We start from the raw sequence: 27,689 nt of genomic DNA, 5'->3' as shown, positions 1-27,689 counted from the left end.
GGAGAGCCTGCTTCTCCCTCTCCCACTCCCTCTGCTTGTGTTCTCTCTCTCGCTGTGTCTCTCTCTGTCAAATAAGTAAATAAAATCTTAAAATAAAAAGAAATTTTAATTATTTTTTAAGCAACCTTTATAAAAGATCTCTAGTGTTTTAAAGAACTTCACTTCTAATACCTACTTTACTTTAGAAATATAGGAGAGACGAAGGTCAGTCTACATGAAAACTTAGAGCTATATTTACTGGGTGATTTTCTACCTGTTTTTACTTTGATCAAGGAGAAATGGAACTTTCATCTCAATGCTTCTCATAGTGCCAACAACTTAGACCATTAAGTCTTCAAAACACAATGCCCGATTCTTCATGCTGTATGTTTTTGGATGCGCTAGATAAGCAGACGGTGGCCCACACCAACCCATTTGACTCTTCCTTCGGTTGTCTCAGGTCATTATTTAGACACCATCTGTACTGGCATAGCAGTATATTTGAGCTCAATTTGTAATGACTAACCTGTCCAAATTGCATTGCTTTTTAACCTGTGAACATCTATCACTTTTAATATGCATAGTGTAGAAAGAGAAACAAAACAACAGGAACCCATTTATCCATGTAAACCTATTTTTGCATTATATTTGCATTTTCTTTTTCAACATTTGTGTAAAAATATGTGACTGCCAAAGTATTCTGTTATATAATATTTTATTAATATCTACTTTTGAAGCACTGGTATTTTTTTACTGAGCATTATAATATACTGAGCATTTACTGAGCATTATAAAATATATAATGATTTACTGGCATCACAGGTCTTTACCCCAAGACTATCTTGACTATTAATTGCTATTATTTATACATTTTAAGTGAAAGAAATTGAAAGGATAGGATATTTCCATTATTCAATACTGCAGAGATATACTCCAAAGCATGCATTCTAAAGACATATTTTAATATAGTATTAATATAATCATATATTAATATGGTTTCTACATAAGAAAAATCTGTGGCCTTATTTATGTAAATATAACCAGCTGTTGTCTACTAATTTTCTGAATTAGCCCATTGACAGTATGTGAAACTTTTCATTACTCCATGCTTCTTCCTCCATTTTAAGATGACCTTAGTATTATCAATAGTCTGTGCTTGAATTTTTCCCCTTTTCTGTTTTCTCTCTCCTTCTCTTCATCCTTTCCTCTTTCTCTCCCAACCTGCTCTTTTCCTTTTTTCTTCAGTTTTGAGTACCTATGAGTAGATCATGTCAATAAATAACAAATAAACCATTCCTGGTGTTCTGCATCTATCTGTTCCTACAATAGGCAATGATCCCTCCTCCACTTCCTAAGTGACACGTTTCTTGAAGTCCGATACATAATACTGTAGTGTTTGCCAGCAACAGGGATATGTCTGGAAGGTAGAAAAGCAAACTTGCTTTCACTTCTCTTTGATTCTACTCATTATGCCCTTACCTTCCAGTGTACTCTGATTTTCTTCACTGTGTCAAATCCACTGTTCAATTCATCTGTGAGTTTGATTCCTGAATTTTTTTTTTATTTCCAGATGGTATTTTTCAAAAGCCTGTTCATTCCTGATGGTTTCTTGTTATTTGAGCATCTTTGTACTTGCAGCCTGTATTTTTCTAATCATTCTGTGTGCAGTGTAATTTTTCTGTGGTCTGATTGTACATCTGCAATTTAAAAATCAGTTGTTTCTCAACTTCAGTTCCCACTTTTGTTGCTCTGCCTTCCCATGCGTTTCATATGTTTTGGTGTTGTTGTGAAGACATGCTTAGTTTTCATAGATCCTATTCCTATGGGCCCCACCTAGTGAGACTTTCTTCCATAGAGCATATGCGTCTCTTTCAGCTGGTAATAGGGGCACGCCCCTGCCCCTGACTGCCTCAACTCAACTCTCTCCCTCTAATTTCGGCAGAGTGGGAGGGGAGTAAACATTCCACGCATCTTCATACTCACAGCCTGTTGTTCCGGTCTGACTCCTTGTCCCTTCTGGCTACTGGCTTTTCTGATTCATTGCTGCTCCTGCCCTGCTTCCCAGCATCTGCCACCTTGGCTCAGGGTGCCCACCCTGACGCCCACATATTCCTGTCCAGGCTCCAAGAATTTTGAGCCATAGCTGGTGAGCTCTGAAATCCAGGCATCTTTCTGCTTCAGCTTCTCATCACCTCCCACCATCCTGAACTCATATTGTTTTGGAGAGATTCCCAAAGACCAGCAATATCTCCAAGTGATATCCTAGATCTTGTTGAAAAGAGAAAGAGTTTCACAAAACTCTCCAGAAAGTTCTTTTTTTGTGTTTGCTTTTCTGTTTTGTTTTTTTTTTAATGTATGTGTGTGTGTATCTGCTCTGTCTAGAAGTATCCGTGGTTCCAAGTTTTTAGAAGTGTTCTTCGTTCTATTACCTGTTTTCTGAATTTAATTACTATCTATAAAAGCCTTTAAATTTATAAATATCTTTTATTTTTGGTGTCCCACTTACCTGTCAACTATCCAGATCCATTTATGAGTTTCTAGATAGCTCAAAACTCAGTCAGCCCCAACTGTCATATCATCTTCTATATTAAAACTCTCACCTATCCTTCAGTATCTCCTAAATTATTTTTAAACTGTAAAAGGCATAATTACCTCCTTAGTTCCCAAGATAATAAACAGACTGCCACCCTTGACTCTACTTCTTCCTATTTCTTATGTTATAAAATCAATCCACTTCTAATTTTGTAATATGATGCCTATTTAATGTCTCTGTAATGTGTCCCCATGTTGCATCTTGAAACTCCCCCCTCCCAAACACACATGCTTTTTGTTTTAATACAGACTCTTAACTTGTCAGGTTTTCTATAGCCTCGCTTCTTTTAACTCAAATTCCACCTTGTTCTATCTCCCTAGAATTAAATTGTGCTACTGTCTTTGGTGTGTGTTCTCTATAGATCTCTTCCTTTCAAGGTCAGTACATTTTCACAGATTGTTTTTCTTTTTTTCAGCAAAAACTTTAAAGTGTTTGACATGCCATTCAAGGACTTAAGCTGTACTCTACCCCCTTAGACTACTTCTGGTTTGATCTTGTTCTATAGGCTCTGGAACTTAAGCATGAATGCCACTTTTTTTGCTCTTGAATTTATAGTTACTCTTATATAACCTGGTTCTTAATAGTTGTTTAAGTTAGCTGGTGTTTAGTAATTGTTCAGTGTGTATAGCCTCTAAAATATGAAGCAGACCCAAGAATCATTTATATGCCCCTGCAATCATGCATATAGATGAGATCTCTATAAATTATACAAGGTACTTTATGAATATGAGAAGAAAAAATATGGAAATATTGTACAATAATTCATCAGCCTCCAATTGTTAACATTTATTTAAAAGGAGGCATATCATTAATGTTTAATCTTAAGTTTGATTTTTAATGTATGATTATTGCAGAAATATGAAAGTATGTCTACAGTGTTATACATTTAGTCTTTTTTAGATTTTTATTTAAATTCTAGTTAGCTAACATATAGTGTAATATTGGCTTCAGGAGTAGAATTTAGTGATTCATCATTTACATACAACACCCAGTGCTCATTTAGTCTTTTAATAACTATGTATGGGTGCATACAGAAATGTCATTTGTTTAAAGTGTAAGCCTCCAGGTTCTGAAGTTAAAGTATTCAAATCTAAAAATCTCTTAATTAATAGCTTTAGAACTTGGGACAAATTAACAAAAAGCTTCAGCTTGTTAATTTAAACAATATAAGGATAATAATAATGTTTACCTCAAAAGTTACTTAAAATGTGTTAATATTTTGACAGAAAGTATGACATATACAACTTATCATCTTCCTACTGCTGCTATAACAAATTATCATCAACTTAATGGACCAAATAACAAATTTATTATCTTACAGTTCTGGAGGTCATAAGTTCTAAAATAAAGGTATTGACATGGTTGCATTCATTTTGGACACTCTAGGGGAAAATCTGTTTCTCCTCAAGATTTTAAGATGCTGCCTCTTTTCCTCAGATTGTAGCCCATTCTAAAATCTGTAAGCCAAGCAACGTAAGTCTCCAGATGTCTGTTCCTTCCATTGACTCTCTGCTTCTCTAATCATATCTTTTATCTGACTCTCCTTATGTATCTTACTAAAACACTTGTTACATTGGGCACACGGGGATAATCAAGGACAATCTCTCTTTAATTTATTTGCATTAGCAAAATCCATTTTTTAAGTAAAATAATGTAATAGGGCATGGACATTTGGTGGAGTATAGTAAGTGAAAAATAAATGTAGCTTTTAATCTTTTGTAAGAGAAAGACTGACAGTCACGTTCTATTATGCCAAAGTTTGCTTCAGATTACAGTGAATTGATTGAAGTATGCTAGTTTTATAAAGGGATTGGATGGAACATTTTAAAGATGTCTAATTAGATCCAATGAAAATACAGAATAGAAAATAATTTGAGTATTTCTTTATCTAACAAGATATAGAAAAATCATAAAAATTCACTTTTGAAGCTAGACAGTTTATTTTAAAATTTAAAGTTTAAGGTCTTGCAAAGCAATATGATATAATTCATTGTCCTTACTAAATGTACAAATGTTCTTTTTCTTACCAATCCTAATATATTGAGGGAAATGTGTGGGTATAAGTAAAACATTCTTTAGGTCATGTTCAAAGCCTTGTTAACATTGTACCTGAAAGAACAAGTCATTTTACCTCACTCATTTACTAAAGCAATCATCTCAAAATTAAGAAAATTTGAGATAGGCTTACAGCATTCTTGTTGCATTGTATTTTTTATTGTAAGCTCAATGACAAGGAGGCTGTATCGATAATTATGTTTTATATAGCAACCATTGCAGTATACTCTTGGTGCTTAATAAATTTTTATAATTATTAACAATAAAAGAGGTACATTTATGTGACATATAAGGATATATAAAAATGCATGCTTAATGACCTTTGAAACTTTATAAATCACCTCAATAAAGATAATGAAAATATTGCAGTCACTAACTTATACCCTTGATTCCAACAACCAGTGATTTGATTTCTCTAACTGCAGCTTATACTTTGTATGTCTACACATTTATATTCTACGTATTTGGCAAATGGAATCAATATATGTATTTGTTTTCTATTTAGCTGATTTCATTCAGCATTCTGTTTTGATATACATCCTTATGCATCATTAGTGGATTCATTATTGCTCAAAAATTCAGTGACTTAAAAGAACAGGTATTATCCCATCGTTTCTGTGAATCAGGATTCCATGGCCTCTCTGAGTGTGTCTGATTCAGAATCTTTCCTAAGACTGGTCAATTTGTCCAGTGGGACTGGAGCTATCTCAGGGATAAATTATGCAGAGAATTCACATCCAAGTTCACTCACATGTCTGTTAGTAAACTTCAGGTTCACGCTGGCTCCTGGCTGGACACATCAGTTTCTTGTCCTGTGAGCTTCTTTATAAGGATTCCCATACAAGCAGCTTGCCTCTCCCCGAGCACCAAGAGGGAAAGAGAAAGTACAATAGAGTTACAGATGACAAGAATGGACAAGCATTACGGAAGCCAGTGTCTTTTTATAATCTATTTTTCAGAATGACAACCCATCACATATCTAGTTAGGAGTTACTATGTCCCACCCACACTTAAGAAGAAACTATATATGTGTGTAAATTATGTTTGTGTGTAAATGATTGGGGCAGCAACTATCATAGGTAATTCCAGTGGCTACCCACTCTCAGCTGCCCTTGACAACCCAGAGATTCATATTCCTCCTACAAAATACACTCATCCATACCCAAAGTTTTACAAGTATCATTCCATTATAGTTTTAGCTCAAAATACTGGATCTCATTATCTAATCCAAGTCCAAGTGTAGATGAGGCTCTTTGGATATAAGTCCTTAAGTTCATAACCCTAAATATAATTATTTTTGTCTGTAGTTATGTGAAACTATAAAAATGTGTTATTTTCCCATCACACACACAATGATGGGACAGGCACTAAAACCAACAAAACAAAACAAAATAAACTACTATATATTCAAAAACGAAGTTGGAGACACAAAGGATTCACTGCTCCATGGGATTTTGAAATTCAGTCAAGCAGATACTAGATGTTCCTTAACTACTTCTCAAGGTGTAGGAATAATTTTCATGAGTCCAGCCTCTGGTGGCTGGACGACTTTCTCCTCCTCCTCCTTCTTCTTTCTTCTTTTCTAAAACTATGTTGGCTGTTGTAAGTCACTGGTAATTTTCATATAATTTTTTTTTAGAATCAGCCTGTTAATTTGTAAAGTTGATTGGAATTCTATATACTCTGTGGATCAGTTTGGGGGAATATGATAATTTTATGGTCACTTTCAATTTTCAAGTGTGCTATAGCTTTTTCTGTTTTGCTTTTTTAATTTTCTAAGCAGTGGTTTATAGTTTTCAGTAAAGAGATCTTTACACATCTTTCTTCAAATTTATTCCCAATTATTTAGGCTTTTTGATGCCATCAAACATGGTATTGTTCAGTGTCTTAATTTTATTTTTAATTTTTTATTCCTAGTATGTTGAAATGCATTAAGTTTTCAAATACTGTCCTTGAATACTCTGAGTTTGCTAAATTCATCAGAAAAGTAGTTACCCTGTATGTGTGTGTGGGAGTGTGTCTATATATGTAATTCCCTTAGTATTTTCTAGTTAAACAAAATGTATGAATACAAGCAGATTTACTTTTTCTTTTCCAAAGTGTGTGTGTGTGTGTGTATTTGTTTTGTTTTATTGTAGTTTAGAACTTTCAATACAATGTTGAAGTAAGTAACAAAATGGATATACTTCTTTTTTTCTTGGTGTTAGCAGGAGAGATATTTGTATATTTATCTTTCAATGCAAAGTATGATGTTAACTTTAGCTCTTTGTAAATCCTGCTTATCAGTTTGAGAGTTTCCTTCTATTCCTAATGTGCTGAGTGTTTGTGTTCTTAAATGCACATCAATTTCTATTGAAATACCTCTTACGAGTTTATTGAGCTAACCATGTAATTATTTTCCTTAATTGTCTTAACTTGGTTAATTGCATTGTCTGATTTTTTAATGTAAAGCAAACCTGGGATAGATGTCATTTGCTCATGGTGCGCTATTTATTTTATATAATTCTGCATTCTATTTGCTAATTTATTATGAAAAAAATATGACAGGTATTTTTTTTTTTAAGATTTTGTTTATTTATTTGACAGACTGAGAGTGAGTGAGTGCAGACAGGAGGAGGGGTAAGGAGAGGGGCAAGGGCAGAGACAGAGGGAGAAGCAGGCTCTCTGCTGAGTGGGGAGCCCCATGTGGGTCACAATCCCAGGACCCTGGGATCATGACCTGAGCTGAAGGCAAACACTTAGCCAACTGAGCCACCCAGGTGCCCCTATGTCATGCAGTTCTATAAGAGGTTCTGAGCTATAGAATTTTCCTCGCTTAACATCATACTCTGCTAAGTTTTTATTCTTTGGAAATTTATTGAGACTTGTGTTATCAAATATATGCTCTCTCAGTGAACATTCCTTCTGTACTTGACAAGAATGTGTTATATGCAGTTTCCAGGCTTAGTGTTTTGTACAGTCAACTTGGTCAAATTGATGGATAGCCCAAGCTTTTCTCTCTCTTTTTATAAGTTTGTGTATTATATCAGTTACGGAGAGTGTGTTGTTAAATTTACCACCACTGTGTATTTCCTTGTTCTTCTTCTTTTTTTTTTTTTTTAAAGATTTTATTTATTTATTTGACAGAGAGATCACAAGCAGGCAGAGAGGCAGGCAGAGAGAGAGGAGGAAGCAGGCTCCCCGCTGAGCAGAGAGCCGGATGTGGGGCTCGATCCCAGGACTCTGAGATCATGACCTGAGCCGAAGGCAGCGGCTTAACCCACTGAGCCACCCAGGCGCCCCTTCCTTGTTCTACTTATGTCAATTTTCGCTTCATGAATTTTTGTATTCTACAATTAGGTCTATGTGTATTTAGGATTTTTGTATGCTCTTAATAAATCATGAAATTTTCTCCTTTATCTCTTGTCATATACTTGGTATTGAAATATACTTTGATATTCACAAACTTGCTTTTTTATGTTGATAGTTGGCTTGTATCATTTTTCATCCTTTTAGCCTTCTTAAGCATTTCCATTTAAGGTACATTATTTTACTCCCAATCTAACAATTCCTGCTTTTTAATCACTGAGTTTAGGATATTTATGTAGTTTGTTAATTTTTATTGAGCTATAATTTACAACATATACATCCTTTTAAAATGTACAGTTGATCAGCTTTTAAAACATTCTTAAAGGTACACAACCATCACAACTCCCTAGTTCCAGAATGTTTTCATTGCCGTGGAAGAGAAACCCCACGCTCAGTAGTGGTCAGTCTCCATTTCTCCTCCTACCCCAGCCCTTAACAGCTACATTTGTTTGGAGGTTTTGTATCACTTATGTTTTCATATCTCTTGGGTACATCCTTAACATCCCCATTTCCGGGTCATATTGAAGCAGGACAGTGAGGTTCTTGTCTCACAGAGTCAAAGAATGAATCTCACAGATAAAGGAGAGTGAGCAAAGCAATAGAGTTTTGTTAAGCAAGGATACAGAAAAAGCTCTCAAGAGTGAGAGGGGTCCTGACCAGGTTGCCAACGTGGGCCTCCACCGACAGACAGTCTTTTATTTAGAGCTGATCACGGAGCTTGTGGCTTAACAATCTTGTGATGTCTTGGTTTCAGTAAGGACTGGTGATAATATCTTTAAGGGTTTACTTCTTTTGGGGGGTCTGGTTATTCTTTGTTGGTCACAGGGTGACAGTCATAAAAAGATGTCAACTCTGATGCCAGGGCAGGATGGTCTGGTTTTTTCCTTTATCTCTGGTTTCGTTATGCCCCAGCATTTCTGGGATTTCTGTGAGCCTGATCACATAGTCCTCTACATGTGTCTCCTTACCTAGGTCTGCCTACTCCTTACTCAGTGAGACCCTTTGTTGTATATCAATAGATCATACACTTGGGGGATGATTGCCAGCATGTATCTTGGTGCAGGGGGTGGGTAGGGATAAAGGAAGTTTCCAAAGGAATTTTTACATGTTAAAGTAAACTTACAGGATCCTGGGGGTCAGGCTAAGATTGTCTTTTGCCTTAGCAAAGTGTCTGTGTTCAGGCAATTAAGTCCCTAGGGGAATATCACTCTGCCTGTTTCAAGGACTTGTCAGTGGGCTATAAGTAGTAAGGAAATTCTATCATGATGATGACAGCTTTGTAATAAAGCTTGAAGTCTGGAATTGTGATGCCACCAACTATGGCTTTCTTTTTCAACATTCCTCTGGCTATTTGGGGTCTTTTATGCTTCCATATAAAATTTAGGATTATTTGTTCCATTTCTTTGAAAAAATTATGGTATTTTGATAGGGATTGGATTAAACATATAGATTGCTTTAGGTTGCATAGATATTTTAACAGTATTTGTTCTTCCAATCTATGAGCTTGGAACATTTTTCCATTTCCTTGTGTCTTCCTCAATTACTTTCATGAGTACTTTATAGTTTTCTGAGTACAGATTCTTTGCCTATTTGGTTAGGTTTACTTCTAGGTATCTTATAGTTTTGGGTGCAATTGTAAATGGGATTGACTCCTTAATTTCTCTTTCTTCTCTCTTGCTGTTGTTGTATAGAAATGCAACTGTTTGCACTGATTTTATATCCAGACACTTTACTGAGGTCCTGTATGAGTTCTAGCAGTTTTGGACTAGAGTCTTTTGGATTCTCCACATAAAGTATCCTATCATCTGCAAAGAGTGAGAGTTTGACTTCTTTGCTCATTCAAATGCCTTTAATTTCTTTTTGTTGTCTGATGGCTGAGGCTAGGACTTCTAGTACTATGTGGAATAGCAGCAGTGATAGTGGACATCCCTGCCATGTTCCTGACCTTTGGGGAAAAGCTCTCAGTTTTTCCCCTTGAGAATAATATTTGCTGTGGGTTTTTCATAGATGGCATAGATGATATTAAGGTATGTACCCTCTATCCCTACACTTTGAAGAGTTTTGATCAAGAAAGAATACTGTTCTTTGTTAAATGCTTTTCCAGCATCTATTGAGAGCATAGTATGGTTCTTATTCTTTCTTTTATTAATGTGTGGTATCACATTAATTGATTTGTGGATGTTGAACCAACCTTGCAGCCCTGGAATAAATCCCACTTGGTTGTGGTGAATAATCCTTTTAATGTACTGTTGGATCCTATTGACTAGTATTTTGGTGAGAATTTTTGCATCCATGTTCATTAAGGATATTGGTCTGTAATTTTCCTTTTTGATGGGGTCTTTGTCTGGTTTTGAGATTAAGATAACGTTGGCCTCATAAAATGAGTTTGGAAGCTTTCCTTCCATTTCTATTTCTTGGAACAGTTTCAGGAGAACAGGTATTCATTCTTCTTTAAATATATGGTAGAGGGGCGCCTGGGTGGCTCAGTGGGTTAAGCTGCTGCCTTCGGGTGGCTCAGTGGGTTAAGCCGCTGCCTTCGGCTCAGGTCATGATCCCAGGTCCTGGGTTCGAGCCCCACATCGGGCTTTCTGCTCAGCAGGGAGCCTGCTTCCTCCTCTCTCTCTGCCTGCCTCTCTGCTTACTTGTGATTTCTCTCTGTCAAATAAATAAATAAAATCTTTAAATAAATAAATAAATAAATAAATAAATAAATATATGGTAGAATTTCCCTGGGAAGCTGTCTGTCCCTGGGATCTTTTTGGGAGATTTTTGATGACTGCTTCAATCTCCTTACTCATTATGGGTCTTTTCTTCCTGGTTCAGTTTTAGTAGTCTATATGTCTTTAGGAATGCATCCATTTCTTCTAGATTGTCAAATTTGCTGGCGTATAGTTGCTCATAGTATGTTCTTATAATTGTCTGTATTTCTTTGGTGTTGGTTGTGATCTCTCCTCCTTCATTCATGATTTTATTAATTGGGTCCTTTCTCTTTTCTTTTTGATAAGTCTGGCCAGGGGTTTATTGATCTTATTAGTTCTTTCAAAGAACTGGCTCCTAGTTTCATTGATTTGTTCTATGGTTCTTTTGGTTTCTATTTCATTGATTTTTACTCTGATATTTATGATTTCTCTTTTCCTGCTGGGTTTAGGTTTTCTTTGCTGTTCTTTCTCCAGCTCCTTTATGTGTAGGGTTAGGTTGTGTACTTGAGGCCTTTCTTATTTCTTAGAAAGGCTTGTATCCTGATATATTTTCCTCTGAGGACTGCCTTTGCTGTGTCCCAAAAATTTTAAACAGTTGTGTTTTCATTTTCATTTGTTTCCATGAATTTTTAAAATTCTTCATTAATTTCCTGGTTGACCCATTCATTCTTTAGAAGGATCCTCTTTAGCCTCCATGTATTTGGGTTCTTTCCAACTTTCCTCTTGTGATTGAGTTGTAGCTTCAGAGCATTGTGGTCTGAAAATATGCAGGGAATGATCTTATTATTTTGGTATCAGTTGAGACCTGATTTATGACCCAGGTTGTGATCTCTTTTGGAGAATGTTCCATGTGCACTAGAGAAGAATGTGTATTCTGTTGCTTTGGGATGAAATGTTCTGAATATATCTGTGATGTCCATCGGGTCCATCTGGTCCAGTGTGTCATTCAAAACCTTTATTTCCTTGTTAATCTTTTGCTTAGGTGATCTGCCCATTTCATTGGGGGGGTGTTAAAGTCCCCCACTATTATTGTATTATTGTCAATGTGTTTTTATGATTTTGTTATTAATTGGTTTATATAGATGGCTGCTCCCATGTTAGGGGCATATATATTTAAAATTGTTAGATCTTCTTGTTGGACAGACCCTTTGAGTATGATATAGTGTCCTTCCTTATCTCTTATTATAGTCTCTGGCTTAAAATCTAATTTATCTGATAGGAGGATTGCCACCCCAGCTTTCTTTTGGTGTCTATTAGCATGCTAAATTTGTTTTCCACCCCCTCACTTTAAATCTGGACGTATCTTTGGGTCTGTAGACAGCATATTGATGGGTCTTATTTTTCATCCATTCTGATACCCTGTGTCTTTTGATTGGGGCATTTAGCCCATTTACATTCAGTGTTACTATTGAAAGATATGAATTTAGTGCCACTGTATTGCCTATAAGGTGACTGTTACTGTATATTGTCTCTTTCCTTTCTGGTCTACTACTTTTAGGCTCTCTCTTTGCTTAGAGGACCCCTTCCAGTATTCCTGTAGGACTGGTTTGGCATTTGCAAATTCTTTTAATTTTTGTTTGTCCTGGAAGCTTTTTCTCTTTCCTTCTATTTTTAGTGAGTGCCTAGCTGGATATAGTATTCTTGGTTGCATATTTTTCTCATTTAGTGCTCTGAATATATCATGCCAGTTCTTTCTGGCCTGCCAGGTCTCTGTGGATAAGTCTGCTGCCAATCTAATATTTCTACCATTGTATGTTACAGACTTCTTATCCCGAGCTGCTTTCAGAATTTTCTCTTTGTCACTAAGACTTCTAAGTTTTACTATGAGATGATGGGGTGTGGACCTATTTTTATTGGTTTTGAGGGGGTCTTCTGTGCCTCCTGGATTTTGATGCTTTTCCCCTTTGCCATATTAGTGAAATTCTCTAATATAATTTGCTCCAGTATACCTTCTGCCCCCTCACTCTTTCTTATTCTTCTGGAATCCCAATTATTCTAATATTGTTTTGTCTTATGGTATGACTTCTCTCTTGAATTCTCCCCTCATGGTCCAAAAGTTGTTTGCCTTTCTTTTGGTCAGCCTCTTTATTCTCCATCATTTGGTCTTCTATATCACTAATTCTCTCTTCTGCCTCATTTATCCTAGCAGTAAGAGCCTCCATTTTTTATTGCACCTCATTAATAGCTTTTTAAATTTCAACTTGATTAGATTTTAGTTCTTTTATTTCTCCAGAAAGGGATTTTATTTCTCCAGAAAGGGATTCTGTAATATCTTCCATGCCTTTTTTGAGCCCAGCTAGTACCTTGATAATCATCATTCTGAACTCTAGTCCTGACATATTACCAATGTCCTTATTGATTAGGTCCCTAGCCTTCGGTATTGCCTGTTGTTCTTTTTTTCTGTGTGGTGAGTTTTTCCATCTTGTCATTTTATCCTGAAAAGAAGATATGAATGAGAGAATAAAATACTAAAAGGGTGGCAAAGACACCAGGAAAATATACGCTAACCAAATCAGAAGAGATTTGAAACCAGGGTGAGAAGAAATGGGTAAAAATAAATAAAAATGAATATATATATATATATATATATATATATATATATATATATATGACTGATGAATAGAGCAGAGTCACTCTATTGATTTTGGGTGTATTCTGGTCTCTTAGAAGAAACTAACTCCCAAAATTTTAAAGATAGAAAAACTTATACATATGTATACAAAAAAGGGTAAGCAGGATGAAGGGATGGAATATGACTGTAAAGATGAAAATTTAAAAAGATTATAAAAAAGGAATTGATAAGGTAAGTTGATTGGAAAAAGGAAAAAAAAAAGGGGAGAGCACGTGATAGGCTGGAGACTAGAACAAAGCCATGTGCTAGATTTAGGGTATATTTTGATCTATTAGAAAAAAGTTTATCCCAACATTTTAAAGAAGAAAACCTTTATGTATACAAATAATAAAAGATTAAATACAATGAAGGGATAAAATATGACTATAACAATGAAAATTTAAAAATATATATTTTTTAAAAAGGTATTGATAAGATAAAATAGTTAAAAATGTTAACAGAGGAGAGGAAAAGTAAAAAAAAATAGAATAAGAAAAAAATAAAATAAAAAAAAATTAACTTTGCAAAACTAAAGGATCATGGGAAAAAAGCCATGCATTCTATGTGTTGCTTTCTGGTAGCTCTGGAGTTCAGCAGTTCTGGTTGATCGGTTAACTTGGTCTTGGCTGGGTGTTCTTGCTGATCTTCTGGGGGAGGGGCTTGTTGCAGTGATTCTCAAATGTCTTTGCAGGAGGCAGAATTTCACCTCCCTTGCTAGAGGCCAGGCTAAGTAGTCTGCTCAGGTTTGCTCTCAGGAGCTTCTGTTCCCTGAATGCTTTCTGTACAGCTTTGGAGGACGGGAATGAAGATGGCAGCCCCCCAATATCTGGCCCCATATGAGCCAAAAGCTTGGGGCCCCACTCCTTAGTTTGCCCTCAGAGAAAATCAGTCAATCACTCCTGTCTCCCTGGTCTCTGGCCATGCTCCATGCTCACCCTGCCTGTGACCAAGTGTTTCTATCTCTAGCAAACATCCACATTTGGAGTCTCCAAACCCAGCAGATTCCTACTGCATGATCCCACACTGTTTCTCCTGGGGAAGGAAGGAGGGGGGTCTCCCTGGATTTGCCACTTGTGGGGTCACTGCTCAAAGAGCAGTGGCCTAACTGTGCCTTGGATCACAATTTAAGGTAACCCCAAGCTGAGAGCTCACTCCTCGGCTCTGTCTCTATAGCTGGCTTCCCCAGCTCTGATACCTGGGAGCTCTGCCACACTTAGACACCTTGGTCTTTCTGTGACCCCATGGGTCCTGAGAACTTACTGTCCCATGAGGGCTCCATCTCCCCGCTTAGCCTCTGGAGCAATGTCCCTCAGTGGAGCAGACTTCTAAAAGTTCTGATTTTTTGCTCTGCTGATCCACTACTTGCCTGGTGCTGGGCCCTCCCACTGCTGTCTATCTTCCTGTTGCTTTGGATTCACTTCTCCACATGTCCTATCTTCCAGAAAGTGGTCGATTTTCTCAGGATGTTGCTTTTCAAGACTACTGTAGAGTTGTAGAGATCAGAGTATGATGGGAATACGACACATTAAAGTACCACACAGATTACTGTTCACACCAAGACTCTGCTGTTTTTCTTACTTATATTCTCCCTGGAATTCTACAAGTCTTTGGTTAATTTCCACAGATCTGAAAATGTTGATTCTTAGAGTTTTCGCCAGTATTCTCATTGCTTTGATGGAGGAGAACTGTTTAGAGTCCCTAAATCACCTTTTTTGCTGACATCTCCAACACATTTTTTAAATATAATAATTGATCAGGCTAGTAGATATCAGTATTGTTTTTGCTCTTGCTTTGTACTCTTTTTTTTCTCTTTGCTTCTTACCTTATCGTAGTTACTCACATTTTTGAAAGTAATTCTTTTTAACCCTTCTATAAACTTTTTTAGTAATCCATCACTTTGTTAGTTTGTAATGTTTGTCTTAGTCCTAAACAATATGCATCAATAGCATGGCACAGTCTGTTTTGTAATCCATATTTTTCCACAACACATCTGACATTTCACATTTGCTATTCTTTCCTCTGCCTCATGCTGGATACTTTCTAAGTTCCAACTTCCAGTTCACATTCAAACATTCTCCTTCAGGAATGCAGTTCCATTAAGGCAATATAATTTGTTCTTGCCCATTTCATTTTTTTTTCTACTTCTGTCATACCTTTTAGTCAAATTACCTTACAAACCCCTTACAGTGTTATTAATTCTGCTTTAAATATTCAGTTGTCTGTTTAAATTGAAATTTTTGAAACATAGTTTGAAAAATGTTTACCTCTTCACTGACCACTTTGGAATCTCCTCATCCCTTCCAGGTGAGCCAAATTTCCTCCAGGTATTACTTTAATACCCTGACTCTCCTTTTTTTTTTATTTATAACTTTTTAATTTCCTTATTTATTTTTATTTGCTATCTTTTAATATGTCATGAATTATTTATGAAAGTTCAAATCATCATATTTCATTCTTTAATAATATTTATTGAAAACCAGATATGTATCGTATATTGGAGACATGACAGTGAATGAATTTTGGCTGCTGCCCTTAATGAGAACCAAGTAAAGTGGAAGATGTTGGGCATTTCATCCGAAATATACCATGAAATGGTAACTACTGAACAATAAGTTAGCAGTGGGTTCTTCGAAGTCACAAAGGAAAGACAGATTATTTGGATGAAAAATTCAGAGACAACTTCATAGAAGATAAGAAATGACTTAATTCTGGGCAGGTAGAGAGAAAATATCTATTCTGAGGAAATTTAAATTGGACAGTATGCACATGAGGAGCCAGATTATCCAGTTTAGTTTGGCTAAATATTTGGTGTGAATGGTGAAGTGCCCAAAGATCAGGTTAGACACATAGACAGAAGCCAGGTGAAGATGTATTCTGTCTGAAGGCTGTGGGGAGCTCTCAAGTGTTTTATTTAGGAAAGGACAAAATTCACATTTTAGAGATAACACACTAAATGGTGTAAATGGAATGTGCATGGAACAGAAGCAGGAAGACAGGTAATGAGACCACTTAGGGGAAACTGCAATAATGCCAGAAAATACAAGGGCATGAATTAACTCTAGTAACTGTGATGGAGAGAAGGGGTGAGGGTGGGGAGATTTTTTAAAGAGACAGAATCACAAGAATTTAGAAAGCTTTTAGTGAGGAGAAATGGAAAAAGAAAAATCATTATTAGTCCATACAATTTCATACTGAGTTACTGAGAAGGTGGTAGCTTTGGTTATTCAATCTGATAAGGAACACAAGAGAAAGTAAAGAATGAGTTCAGACTTACAGCTGGGTAAATTGGTCTTTATGATTCAAACATTTCAGAATAGCATTTCATTCTGAAAAGCTTAAATGAGAGGAAAAATTGTGCACAATAGCAGACCACAGAATTTTTATTTCAACCTGCAGAGTTATGTGTACTCAATTCTGGGTTGAGTAGCCCCATACATCACAGGAAAGCTTAGCAAAAAAACTTATACTTTGCACTGTATCCTCCTTGAGTTTCAATCCACAGTTTCTCTCCATTGAAAAACTTCAGTATTTCCATGTCTTGCATTTCCAAAGTTAGGATCCAATATTTGAGAGTTTTGCATTCTGCTCCCTTGTGCTGAGGTAGTTTTATTATTTTTTTTAATTAGCTTTTTCCAAAAAACAAGTAAACAAATAAATGAAGTTATCACTAGATGGTGTTTGGTAACCTTAGAACAATTTATGTTGAGTGATACAATTACATCCAGAACACACATGAATAAGGAAAAAGTTTGATGAGAGTTAAATTTTAGCAAGTGCTTAACTTTTATCTTTTTATAGAAATGGAGAAACAGGAATATAGATTGAGACTTTGTGTCCTTTACTCTGGGAGGACGTCCCCAAAAGGGAAAATTAGTTTCACTTTAGGCTTCTGTCAGAACTGTCCCTACTCTGTGGATCTGTTGCTCTTTCTTACTCTCTGCACTAAAAATTTCTTGAGGACAAGGGACCTGATTTTTTTTTAGCACATTGCTTGATACATAGTAGGGATGGATGCAATTTTTTCCTTCCATTCAGTCACATTGAATTCGTTTTAAACCTAGAGTAAACATAACTACCACATTGATACAGACCAAAACAAAACAAAACAACAACAAAAAACTGAATAGAGATGTGGAAATTGCAGGCTTACATGAGGGGCATATGCGATAGGCAGGGATACAGATCCAAAAATGTCAAGACAGGCTTCATCAAGACAAGATAGACAATTAAATAAGCATTACCTAGCAGTACCTGGGCAACTTAAAGCAATAAATAACCGAGATGTGGCTACATTCAGGACAGAATTTAGCAACCTGAGGCATGGCCAAAATAAAAAAGAAAGATCAAATTCTTAAGCATCTCAGAATGAGAATCAAGCAAAGTTTAGAGGCTATGCATGGAAATGAGATGGTACTTGAGATTGTCTAATGATTCCTACTGCTTTGAGAGAGGGTTGCAAGATATTGTGGCTTTTCCCTATAATAAAACCCAGAACTGTTGTTCAATAACAATAAGAACATTTCTATAAAAAAGTAATACTTATTCAATCAATTAAAACTGAAAGATTTATAAAAGGAAATTGACTAGATCATTGCAGTGTTGACTTCTTTCTGCCCTCCCTCAAGCCTCACTGGCTTGGATTATATTCTCTCCTAACTATCCATATGTCCATGTTAATAAATATGGATATTCCACATATGTACCTTTTGTTATTTATATTTTTATCTAAGTAAGATCTCAGCTTCTATATTTTTGCATGACATGGTTTTTTCAGTCCACAACAAATTATAGAGAATTCTTCAGAGCTAACATAGTCATATTATTATTATAATGATAATTCATAACTTACAAAACAATCCCTCTCCAGTTAGATTGTTTGTCTCTAAATAATCAACAAGTATTATTCATATAGAGATATCCTTATACATAGATGTTTAATTTCTCTTGTTTTCCACGACACTGGCATATGTTTGGCTTTCCTTCTACCTAACTGGTTACTCCTTCTCTTTCTGGTCCCTCTGTCTTTTTATTTTGAAGCACTACAGGTTTCAGTCCTCAGTTCTTCTCTTTTCTTCTACATGTATTTCTTTGATAACTTCATACTGTTTCATCACTCTAAATGCCACTTTTGTGCTGGTTGTCTCCCAGATTTATAAAGCCAACCATATTTGTCTTTTGAACTACAGATAGCCTATGAAAATGGCCTCTATATCTCTAAGATCGCCAATAGAAATACCATATTTAACTTGTCAGAATTCAATTCCTGGTCTTCCCCATCCTAGTTCCTATACCTGTAACTTTCTACATCTCATTTAATTACGATTCCAAACTCTTAGTAACCGTGGGAGAGGGATAGACTCTCAAGCAGACTCCACGCTGGTTGCAGAGCCCAATGCGGGCTCCATCTTGCAACAGCAGAGATCATGACCTGAGCCAAAATCAAGAGTTGGATGCTTACGGACTGAGAATGCAGGCGCCCCCATGATTGTACCATTTCTTATCATTTCATCTCCCCTCCTCTGTGCTGTCTTCATCAATCATCATATTACCATGGTGGCAGTCTATCAGTTCTCCCTGTTTTCATTTTTGTTCCTCTATTTTCTGTTCTCAGTAATGAAGTGGACATGATCCTTTTGAGACATAAATCAATTATGATGCTCCACTGCTCAAAATTTTCCAGTCTCCCTTTGTCTCATCCAGGAGTCCTCCATGATCTTGCTTTCAATTACAGTGCCCCTCCATCCATGGAGGATATGCTCCAAGACCCCCAATGGATGCCTGAAATCTTGGATAAAACCCAATCCTGTATATATTGTGATATATTTTATACATGTATATCTATAATAAAGTTTAATTTATAGGTTAAGCACAAGAGATTAAAAGCAATGATAAAAAATTACAACAAATACACTGTAAACAAAGTTATGTGAATGTGGATATGGTCCTTTCTTAATATATCTTATTGTACTCTACTCACTCTTCTTACTATGATGATGTGGGACAATAAAATGACTGCATGATAAGACGGAGTGAGGTGAATGATGTATGTGGGCAGTGTGACACGTGGTTAAGCCACTATTGACCTGCTAGTCAGAAGGAGGATCATCTGCTCTGGCCTCTGGACCACAGCTGACTGTGGGTAACTGAAACCAGGGAAGGCAAAACCACAGACAAGGCGGGGGGACTGCTGAATTTCTCTGATATCTTCTCCTACTGACCTTCTCCATCCATGCAATTCTGGTCACACTTGCTTCCTCACTGTTTCTGGAATCCACTGGCCTTGTCCCTAACTTGATCCTTTTGCTCTTTCTGGTCTCCCTGCCTGCAGTGCTCTTCCCTATAATATGCACTCGGCTGACTCCCTCACCTCCTTCAAGAATTTACTAAAATGTCATTCTTTGAATATGCCTTATCTGACTCCTTTATTATATTTTATTGTTGCTTTAACAAATCACTACAAAATTAGTGCCTTAAAACAACGCAAATTTATTTTTCAACACTTACAGTTCGGAAGTTTAACATAGATCTCACTGGACTAAAATCAAGGTGTGGGCAGGGCTTCATTCTTCTAGGGAAGAATCCATCCCCTTGCTTTTTCCCAGCTTCTAGAGACCTCTTTTAGGTCTTGCATGAAGATTTTTACATTTTAGAACCAGAATGAGGTGCTGAATCCTTCTCACACTTCCGTTTTTCTCTCTCTCTCACCCAGCTGGGATCAGTTCTTCCCTTGTAAGGACCCATGTGATCAGAATTGTCCCATCTAGAGAAACCAAGGTAATTTCCTTGTCTTAAGGACCTTAACCTCCATCACGTGTATGAAGTCCTTTTTCCATATAAAGTAACATATTCACAAGCTTCCAGAGTAAAGATGTAGACATCTTTGAGGGACCTGTGTTCTGCCCACCATACTTCCATATTTAATACTGCAATCTCTCTACATGTTCCCAACCACCTTTGATAGCTCTTCTCCTTTACTTACTTTCTTTTTAAAAGAGAGTGTGGGTCCTGCCATCTTTTACCACGTTATGTATCAGTCATGTTTTCTGGTTACTGTATATTTCTTCCCACTGGGATTGATGTAAGCTCTCCCAGGGTGGGAATCTCTGCATTAGTGATGTGTTTAAATACTGAGCACCAGAACTGAAACACAGTGAGGGCTCCAAAAATATTTGTTGGATATGTACTTCTGAAAGTGATTACTAGATCAAATGATAATCTTACATTTTATTGTCAGTTGAATTTTCTAAATGATTGAAGCCATTCACATTTCTGTCATCTTCTTTCCCTCTCCCTTTGATATGTAATTACTGCTTTTTTATTTGAACAAAGAGCAAAATGAACAGTAATAACAGAGTTTTAATGGAGATAAAATCACAACATATGCAAATATGTGGACAATGGTTTGGGCCAGTACTGTGCTGGAATTGTATAATGTTAGTACACTCAGTTTTTTTTTTTTTTTTCCTTTAAAACCAGCTGCCTGGGCTATCTCTTTCTCAGCTGGATCCTAATTGGCAGATAAAAGAACACAGATTAACTCTGATAGAGAAGAGGTACTCCTATGCCTCATAGATCTCCAACTTTAATCAATGGATTAGTTTTTGAGGCTTTCTAACAATTAATAGTGAAATTCTCACTGACTTGCCTCCTGCAGTGACAAAATATTTGGTACACTACAATGTGGCCCTCTAAAGTAGCTGATTGAAATGGAATTATGACAACTTCAGACTTCAGAGATATTTTATAGTTTTTTTCTTTAATCTTGCACATTAATCCCCCTAACCTGGGATTCAGGGGATATAATAAACACATACTGCCTCTTGTTCCTTTTCCTTCCTCCTCCTCCCTCATTAGTTTCCTTCCCTAAAAATACACATTGATAATTTAAATGATAAAAACTAAAATTCAACAGGAGACATTTTCATGTTTGCAAACTCTGATGTTTCTAGTTAAAAAAAACACATACCTCATTTCGTTACTCACCTAATTTCTTAACATTTTAATCAATTAATGTTCGATTTGTGGTTGAACAAAGTACTTAATCATTACTATTTTTATTTTTATTTTTTTTTAAAGATTTTATTTATTTATTTGACAGAGAGAGATCACAAGTAGACGGAGAGGCAGGCAGAGAGAGAGAGAGAGAGGGAAGCAGGCTCCCTGCTGAGCAGAGAGCCCGATGCGGGCCTCGATCCCAGTACCCTGAGATCATGACCTGAGCCGAAGGCATCGGTTTAACCCACTGAGCCACCCAGGTGCCCAATCATTACTATTTTTAATATAACTTTTTATATATTAGTTGTTGCCTAATTAAAACCAATGGTTACATTTTTTTTTCACAAAACTGATATGTTAATTACCAAGAGACTTATTATGATTTGATATGTGTTTCTTCTTTACATCAATTACTTATTAATAGTTCAATTGAATTTTATTTCATCTGCTTATATTTTAAAATATAAAAGATTCTGCAAAAAATATAACACATTCTGGAATGAAGGATGCATAATAAATTATAATAACATGTATTTCCTATGATCGTCACATTGCATCACTTATATTTTATGTGTTGGGAACATAATAGTAGTGGAATTACTATAAGATATTTCTGACTTTATTCCTGGATTCCACTGGAATATTGTAAATATAAGTTTCCTACTCATAAAAAAATACATAAAACATGTAGTTTAAAATATTACAGTTTTAAGTCAGTGACCTATCTCTTTAACATAGCTTGAAGTCCTCACTAAAAGCAACTTTTGAAATTAATTGCTCTGCCACCATCTTCTTAACCTTTTAAAGTTATTCTTCCCCAAGGGGTAGAATATTATCTTAGTAAGGAACTCTGCATTGGAGTGAAAGCTATAAATTTTTAGGTCCTGATCTTAATGTGGTCCAGGGTGAATAAATAGTTTTCTAGGGGAACTCATGTGAGTCGCATGAGCTTCCTAAGTGCCATACGTTACTACTTAACACTTAGAAAGAAATAATTTATTAAAGTAATGCCAGAGAAGTAATCATTTTGTTTTACTTGGGTGGTTATATTTTCTTTCTTCATTCTCCTCCCCTTTCCTGTTCTCTAAGGAGCAGTTAATTAACCCTGTTTTATCATGTGATCACATAACACGAGCATTCTCTCTTCTTGCTTTAGGACAAAATGACATCTGTCCTTTCACCCAAAAATGTCTCTTACTTTGCAAAATCTCATGACTTCTAAAAGTATATTCCTACCACTCTGTTTTGATAAGACCCTGACACTTTTCTCAGTGGTATTTCTAAAATGTCTGCTACAAAGGTTTCAGTATACATGACTAGAATCAACTTTTTCTCCTAAATATTTTTACGTGTATTGATGTCAGATACAATGAAACTTCTCTTAACTACTACAATAGCTAGCTTAATTTACAAGCATCATATTTTGCCTTTACTAAATCAGTCTCATATCTATACCCAGAGTATTTCTACTGTATGTGCTCTACTCCTGGTTTGATGTCCTTGCTGCCCACACTCAGAGATAGTACATTTCTATTCTGGTTATCTGTTTTACCTGATTATCTGTATCAAAGAGTTTTCTCTCCGTATCTTAAAATTTTTGCCTCTACTGCTGACCGATTTCATTCCTTCATTCACTCATTCATTTACTCATTCACTGTTTCTTGCCTTAAAAAAATCCCAATATACAACATGTGCTCTTCCAGGGTCTTAAAACTCACTCATTAAGCAAAAGAAGACAAAATAGCAGGTGTTTCTCTTGGGAACCACCTCTGTTGCAGATATGTATTCCAAACTAACCTGAACATTTGGAGGTGGTTATATGGTAGACAAAGGATAATCCTGACAGCGGATAGCTGTTGTTTCACAAATGTTTGTCATCATAATCATATAAGCTAAACACCATTGTAATAGTTTCCCATCAGTGTTAAAATAAAAGCTAATCATTCCAAGATTCAACTAGGCCTGCTGAGAGATTTACAAAATCCATTAATGAAATGATTATCTACATTATTTAAACACTCAAGCTAAGCATTATTAACACCTTATATAATTCAGATACATATTTGTAACATTTTAATATAAATTTTATTATGTTCTCCAATAATATAAATACTGCTAAATTATAATTCACTGATTTTATTGCACATCTATTTTCAAATTAGACATAACTTTGGATATATTTAGGCTTAGTTTAATTATAAACACTTTATGAATGTGGAATGAGATTATAAACACTAATTATAAACACTTTATGAATGTGGAATGAGATTCAAGTCTTAAAATCTAAAGCCATAAAATTACTCACATTTTTTTCTTTTATATGAATTGCTTAACAATCTATATAAAGCAAAGAGTGTGTTATGTTTTTAATACATGCTTTAGATTGACAACTTTACTATTTCTTTTACGTACTTCCGTTGCTCGTCTCTCTCTCTCTCTATATATATATAAAATGATTAACTTTTTAATAAAAATCTTTGATCCAAAATAAAGTAACATCAAAATAACCTCACTGACTCAGGTCATGATCTCAGGGTCCTGGAATCAAGCCCCACATCCGGCTCTCTGCTTGGCAGGGAGCCTGCTTCCTCCTCTCTCTCTATCTGCCTGCCTCTCTGCCTACTTGTGATGTCTATCTGTCAAATAAATAAATAAAATCTTAAAAAAAAATAACTTCACTGAGTACATAGAAGAACATGAAAATATACCCTGAAAATAAAAGTCAATTGTCGCCATTGCTATGTCTTTCTGAAATTAGTTGTTAGAAGCATAACACATTTCCCCCAAAAGGGTTTTAAATTAGTTATATAGATTTATAACTTACATATAGTATAACAATAGCTAATAAAACTGCCTCACACTTATTTAATAACGAGGGTGTTTGAGAAAGTGTTTTGAAAAACATTTAATGAATTTGTTGCTTTACATTGCTATGATTTGGTTATGGATTAAAGCAAAGTTGCAGAATAGGAAACAAGCTACCCTCCTGATATTTTGCAGGTGTCTGCTTCATAAATGATAAACCCTTCCTCTAGGTGCTAAAAAGATAGGTTAAGAAACATAAAAAGAGGACTAAATGCATTTCCACCCATGCATACAACTGTCTCCACACAACCCATTCTGCATTCTTCATTCAGTAGTTAATTTTCTAATGAAGTGTGAATCTTTGAAAGCTATGTTTTCATATTTTGCTAATGGATTTCTTACGCCTCTTTATAAAGCTTAAAAAAAAAAGTTTTAGGAAGATGTAATTTGCTGAATCTTGCTAAGTGATTACCATCAGAATTTGTCCCTGTTTATGTCTTAACACATTTTCAAGAAGAGATAGGATTATTTTTGATATACTATAATTTATATTTCGGTTGCCTCCCTTTTACCATAGAAGAGTCCTTTTGTCACAGTTTATTATATTTTTCTATATTTTATCTTCTTAAAAAATGTCTTCTAAGAGTTCAGAGACTTTAATATAATCCTTGAAAAATTTCTCTTTATTATGGCAAGAAACCCAAAAGCTATATGAACAAGGTTATATTTTTCAATGTTTCCAAGTGTCAGAAATGAGCAAAAGGTGAGTAGTTGAGGTTATGTAAACAAAAAGGTTTTACTTCAAGAGTAACTGTTCAGATATCTTGGGAGAAACAATTCTTCAAATGTATGTTAAGATTTAAGAAAATATTGTGTTGTTTCTAGTTAAAAATATAGCATAAACAATGACTTTTGGAAAAAACAAAAAAATAAAATTAAATTAAATTAAAAAATATAACAGAGGCCCTTAGGGAAATATTTAATTAAGATGGCACAATTTGTAATACATTATGAAGTATGAATTAAATGCAGTTTGAAAGCATTTCTTGGGGTGCCTGGATTGCTCAGTTGTTTAAGCATTCGGATCTTGATTTCAGCTCAGGTCATCTCAGGGTCATGAGACTGAGCTCTGTGTCGGACTCCGCACTCAGTGCAGAGTCTGCTTGAGATTCTCTCTTCCTCTCCCTCTGCCCCTCCCCCTGTGTTTCTCTCTCTGTCTTTCTCTTTAAGATAAGTAAGTAAATAAATAAATAAAAACATTTCCTGATGTTTAAATAACAAAAAAGTTTTATAATTATCTTAATATATATTTATCTTTCTTACTAAATACTTCTTTTCTGCTGAAATATTACTTCTACAATATCTATTAAAATGATATTCCATTATTTTCATTTTAATGAGTGAGAATTTGTTACTGTGTTTTAATTAATTATAAAAATAGGCCTATGTACTGATTAAATGGACCACTATGATACAAATTTTGAATTAGAGTTTCATAACTGAAAGAGAAAGGATGCCTGGCTGACCTCAGTCAGTAGAACATGTGACTCTTGATCTCAGGGTCATGAGTTCAAGCCCCACACTGGGAACAGAGGTCACTATAAATAAATAAACAAACAAATAAACAGACAAAGTTAAAAAATAAAATGTTCCATTTTAATCTATTTTAATGTTCTTAATGTTCTAAATCTGAACAATTAATTTGGAAAATATTCTTTGTAAAATTTTTTCAAATTATAAAATTAATATCTCTGTAACAAATAAGTGCCTCTCTTGTGGAAATTTTTAACAATTTGAATTTTCTCCTACCATATATATTTTTCTTTTTAAAATTTAAAATCTTAAATAAAATGCCAAACAATTAATTTTAAAAAATCATTATTCCTGAAAGTATTGAAGGGAAAGTATTTACTGGTGATTTCTTTTTCCAATTCTATTTTCTATAGTTAGTGATGTGGTGATTTAGTAGAATAACATTAAGGGTTATTATTTTTCTTTTAACTAGTATTATCTATTAATTTCCCATAAGTCAATAATTGCCTTTTTTAGGTCATGATAAAAATATCCACATCAGTACCAAGAAGAGAAAAACTGTAGAAAAATAAATGACTGTAGTAATCTATGGGACTCTGTGGAGATAAAAGTGATGATTAAAGTAAATTAAAAATTATATATAGATAATTTTAAGGTAACATGATGTTAGGTTGGAATATAATTGCAAGCTAAATTATTTAATTTTTATTTTTTAGCTGCACTCCAATTCAGACAAAGGTGATGGGTCTGTCAAGTACATTCTTACTGGAGAAGGTGCTGGGACTATATTTATCATTGATGATACCACTGGTGACATCCACTCAACGAAAAGCCTAGACAGAGAGCAGAAGACCCACTATGTGCTTCATGCCCAAGCTATTGACAGACGAACAAACAAGCCTCTTGAACCTGAATCCGAGTTCATAATCAAAGTACAAGACATCAATGACAATGCTCCAAAGTTCACAGATGGACCATATATCGTTACTGTGCCTGAAATGTCGGATATGGGTAAGAATAATCATTGTTTACTTTGGCAGTTAATGTATTTTTGAGAATCAAAAACAAAATCATCATTTAAAGACCAGTTTTTCATTTTCTGTTTGTGTGTGCAGAAATCTGAAGAAATTTCAAAATATTTTAATATTTACATGTGGCTTAAAATGTTAAAGAATATTGGTTCTAGATACAGATATTGGCTCTAGATTATAATATTATTAATGTTAATTTCTGAACTTATAAGTATAGATAATGGTATGCATCAGGGAAAGAAAAAAAAATGTTAATGGAAAACACCAGCAATTCGTGCTTGACACAGGTTTTGACCATACAATTTCCTCATGTATCATGCTACGAAGATACCAACACATTCAAGGGGACAATTTGCAGGAATAAAAATAGACATTATAATGTCTGAAATCTTTTGCTACATGTCTTTTAAGCTTTCAGTTTATGACCAAACTATAACATTAAAAATGCAAGTAATAGCTACCATATTCAATAAAACTTTTTAAATACTCATAAGCTTTTACATACCCTATTTTAAAACATAAAATAATCATTAAAGTACTTTGTATACAATTTTAAAGATGTATAAGCCACCATACCATACTGAGGTGATTTTCCCAAATTTGTGTATTTAGAAAATAGCCAAGAAGAAATTGATACCATGTTCTCCTGAATGTAGAGCTTACCCTGCAGTTGATGGGTTATGATCTAGGTCTCTAGCCACTCTGATGATCTGGGGCTTTCTCTTCACTTAACAGATCTCTGCTGTGTAGCTACTTTATATTTTGTTTTTATCTCCTATGACAAATTTTCTAAATCATTAAATTGAAGTTCAACTATGATACTTTTTTGACTATCTTTGTAAGACTCTAAGCTGGGATTTAGAACACAATTTTTGAGTAAAGATTTTATGTATTTGAGCTTATATGTGAACATTATTATATATGTAAGTCTATTGACTATTAGTTTGAGCTAGGGTTATTATAGTCATTAATCAAATTGTTATGTATTTGAACATATATAAGCTTTTTTAATTTTGATTTTTAAAATGTTTTTGAGATAT

The 27,689-nt window shown here is 35.0% G+C and overlaps 1 protein-coding gene across 1 annotated transcript in view; it reads left to right on the top strand.

Annotated features, from left to right (window-relative positions):
• The window catches only part of CDH18 (cadherin 18), a 482,604-nt gene that overhangs the window by 200,488 nt on the left and 254,427 nt on the right, over nucleotides 1–27,689 (top strand). The window contains 1 exon segment of the mRNA XM_047731353.1: nucleotides 26,335–26,629. Coding sequence (XP_047587309.1) covers nucleotides 26,335–26,629 — 295 coding nt within the window.

This window comes from Lutra lutra, chromosome 5, assembly GCF_902655055.1.
Source record: "Lutra lutra chromosome 5, mLutLut1.2, whole genome shotgun sequence".
NCBI lineage: Eukaryota > Metazoa > Chordata > Mammalia > Carnivora > Mustelidae > Lutra > Lutra lutra.
Note: the sequence above shows the minus strand (reverse complement) of the source record. Positions and strands in the feature narration are given on the sequence as shown.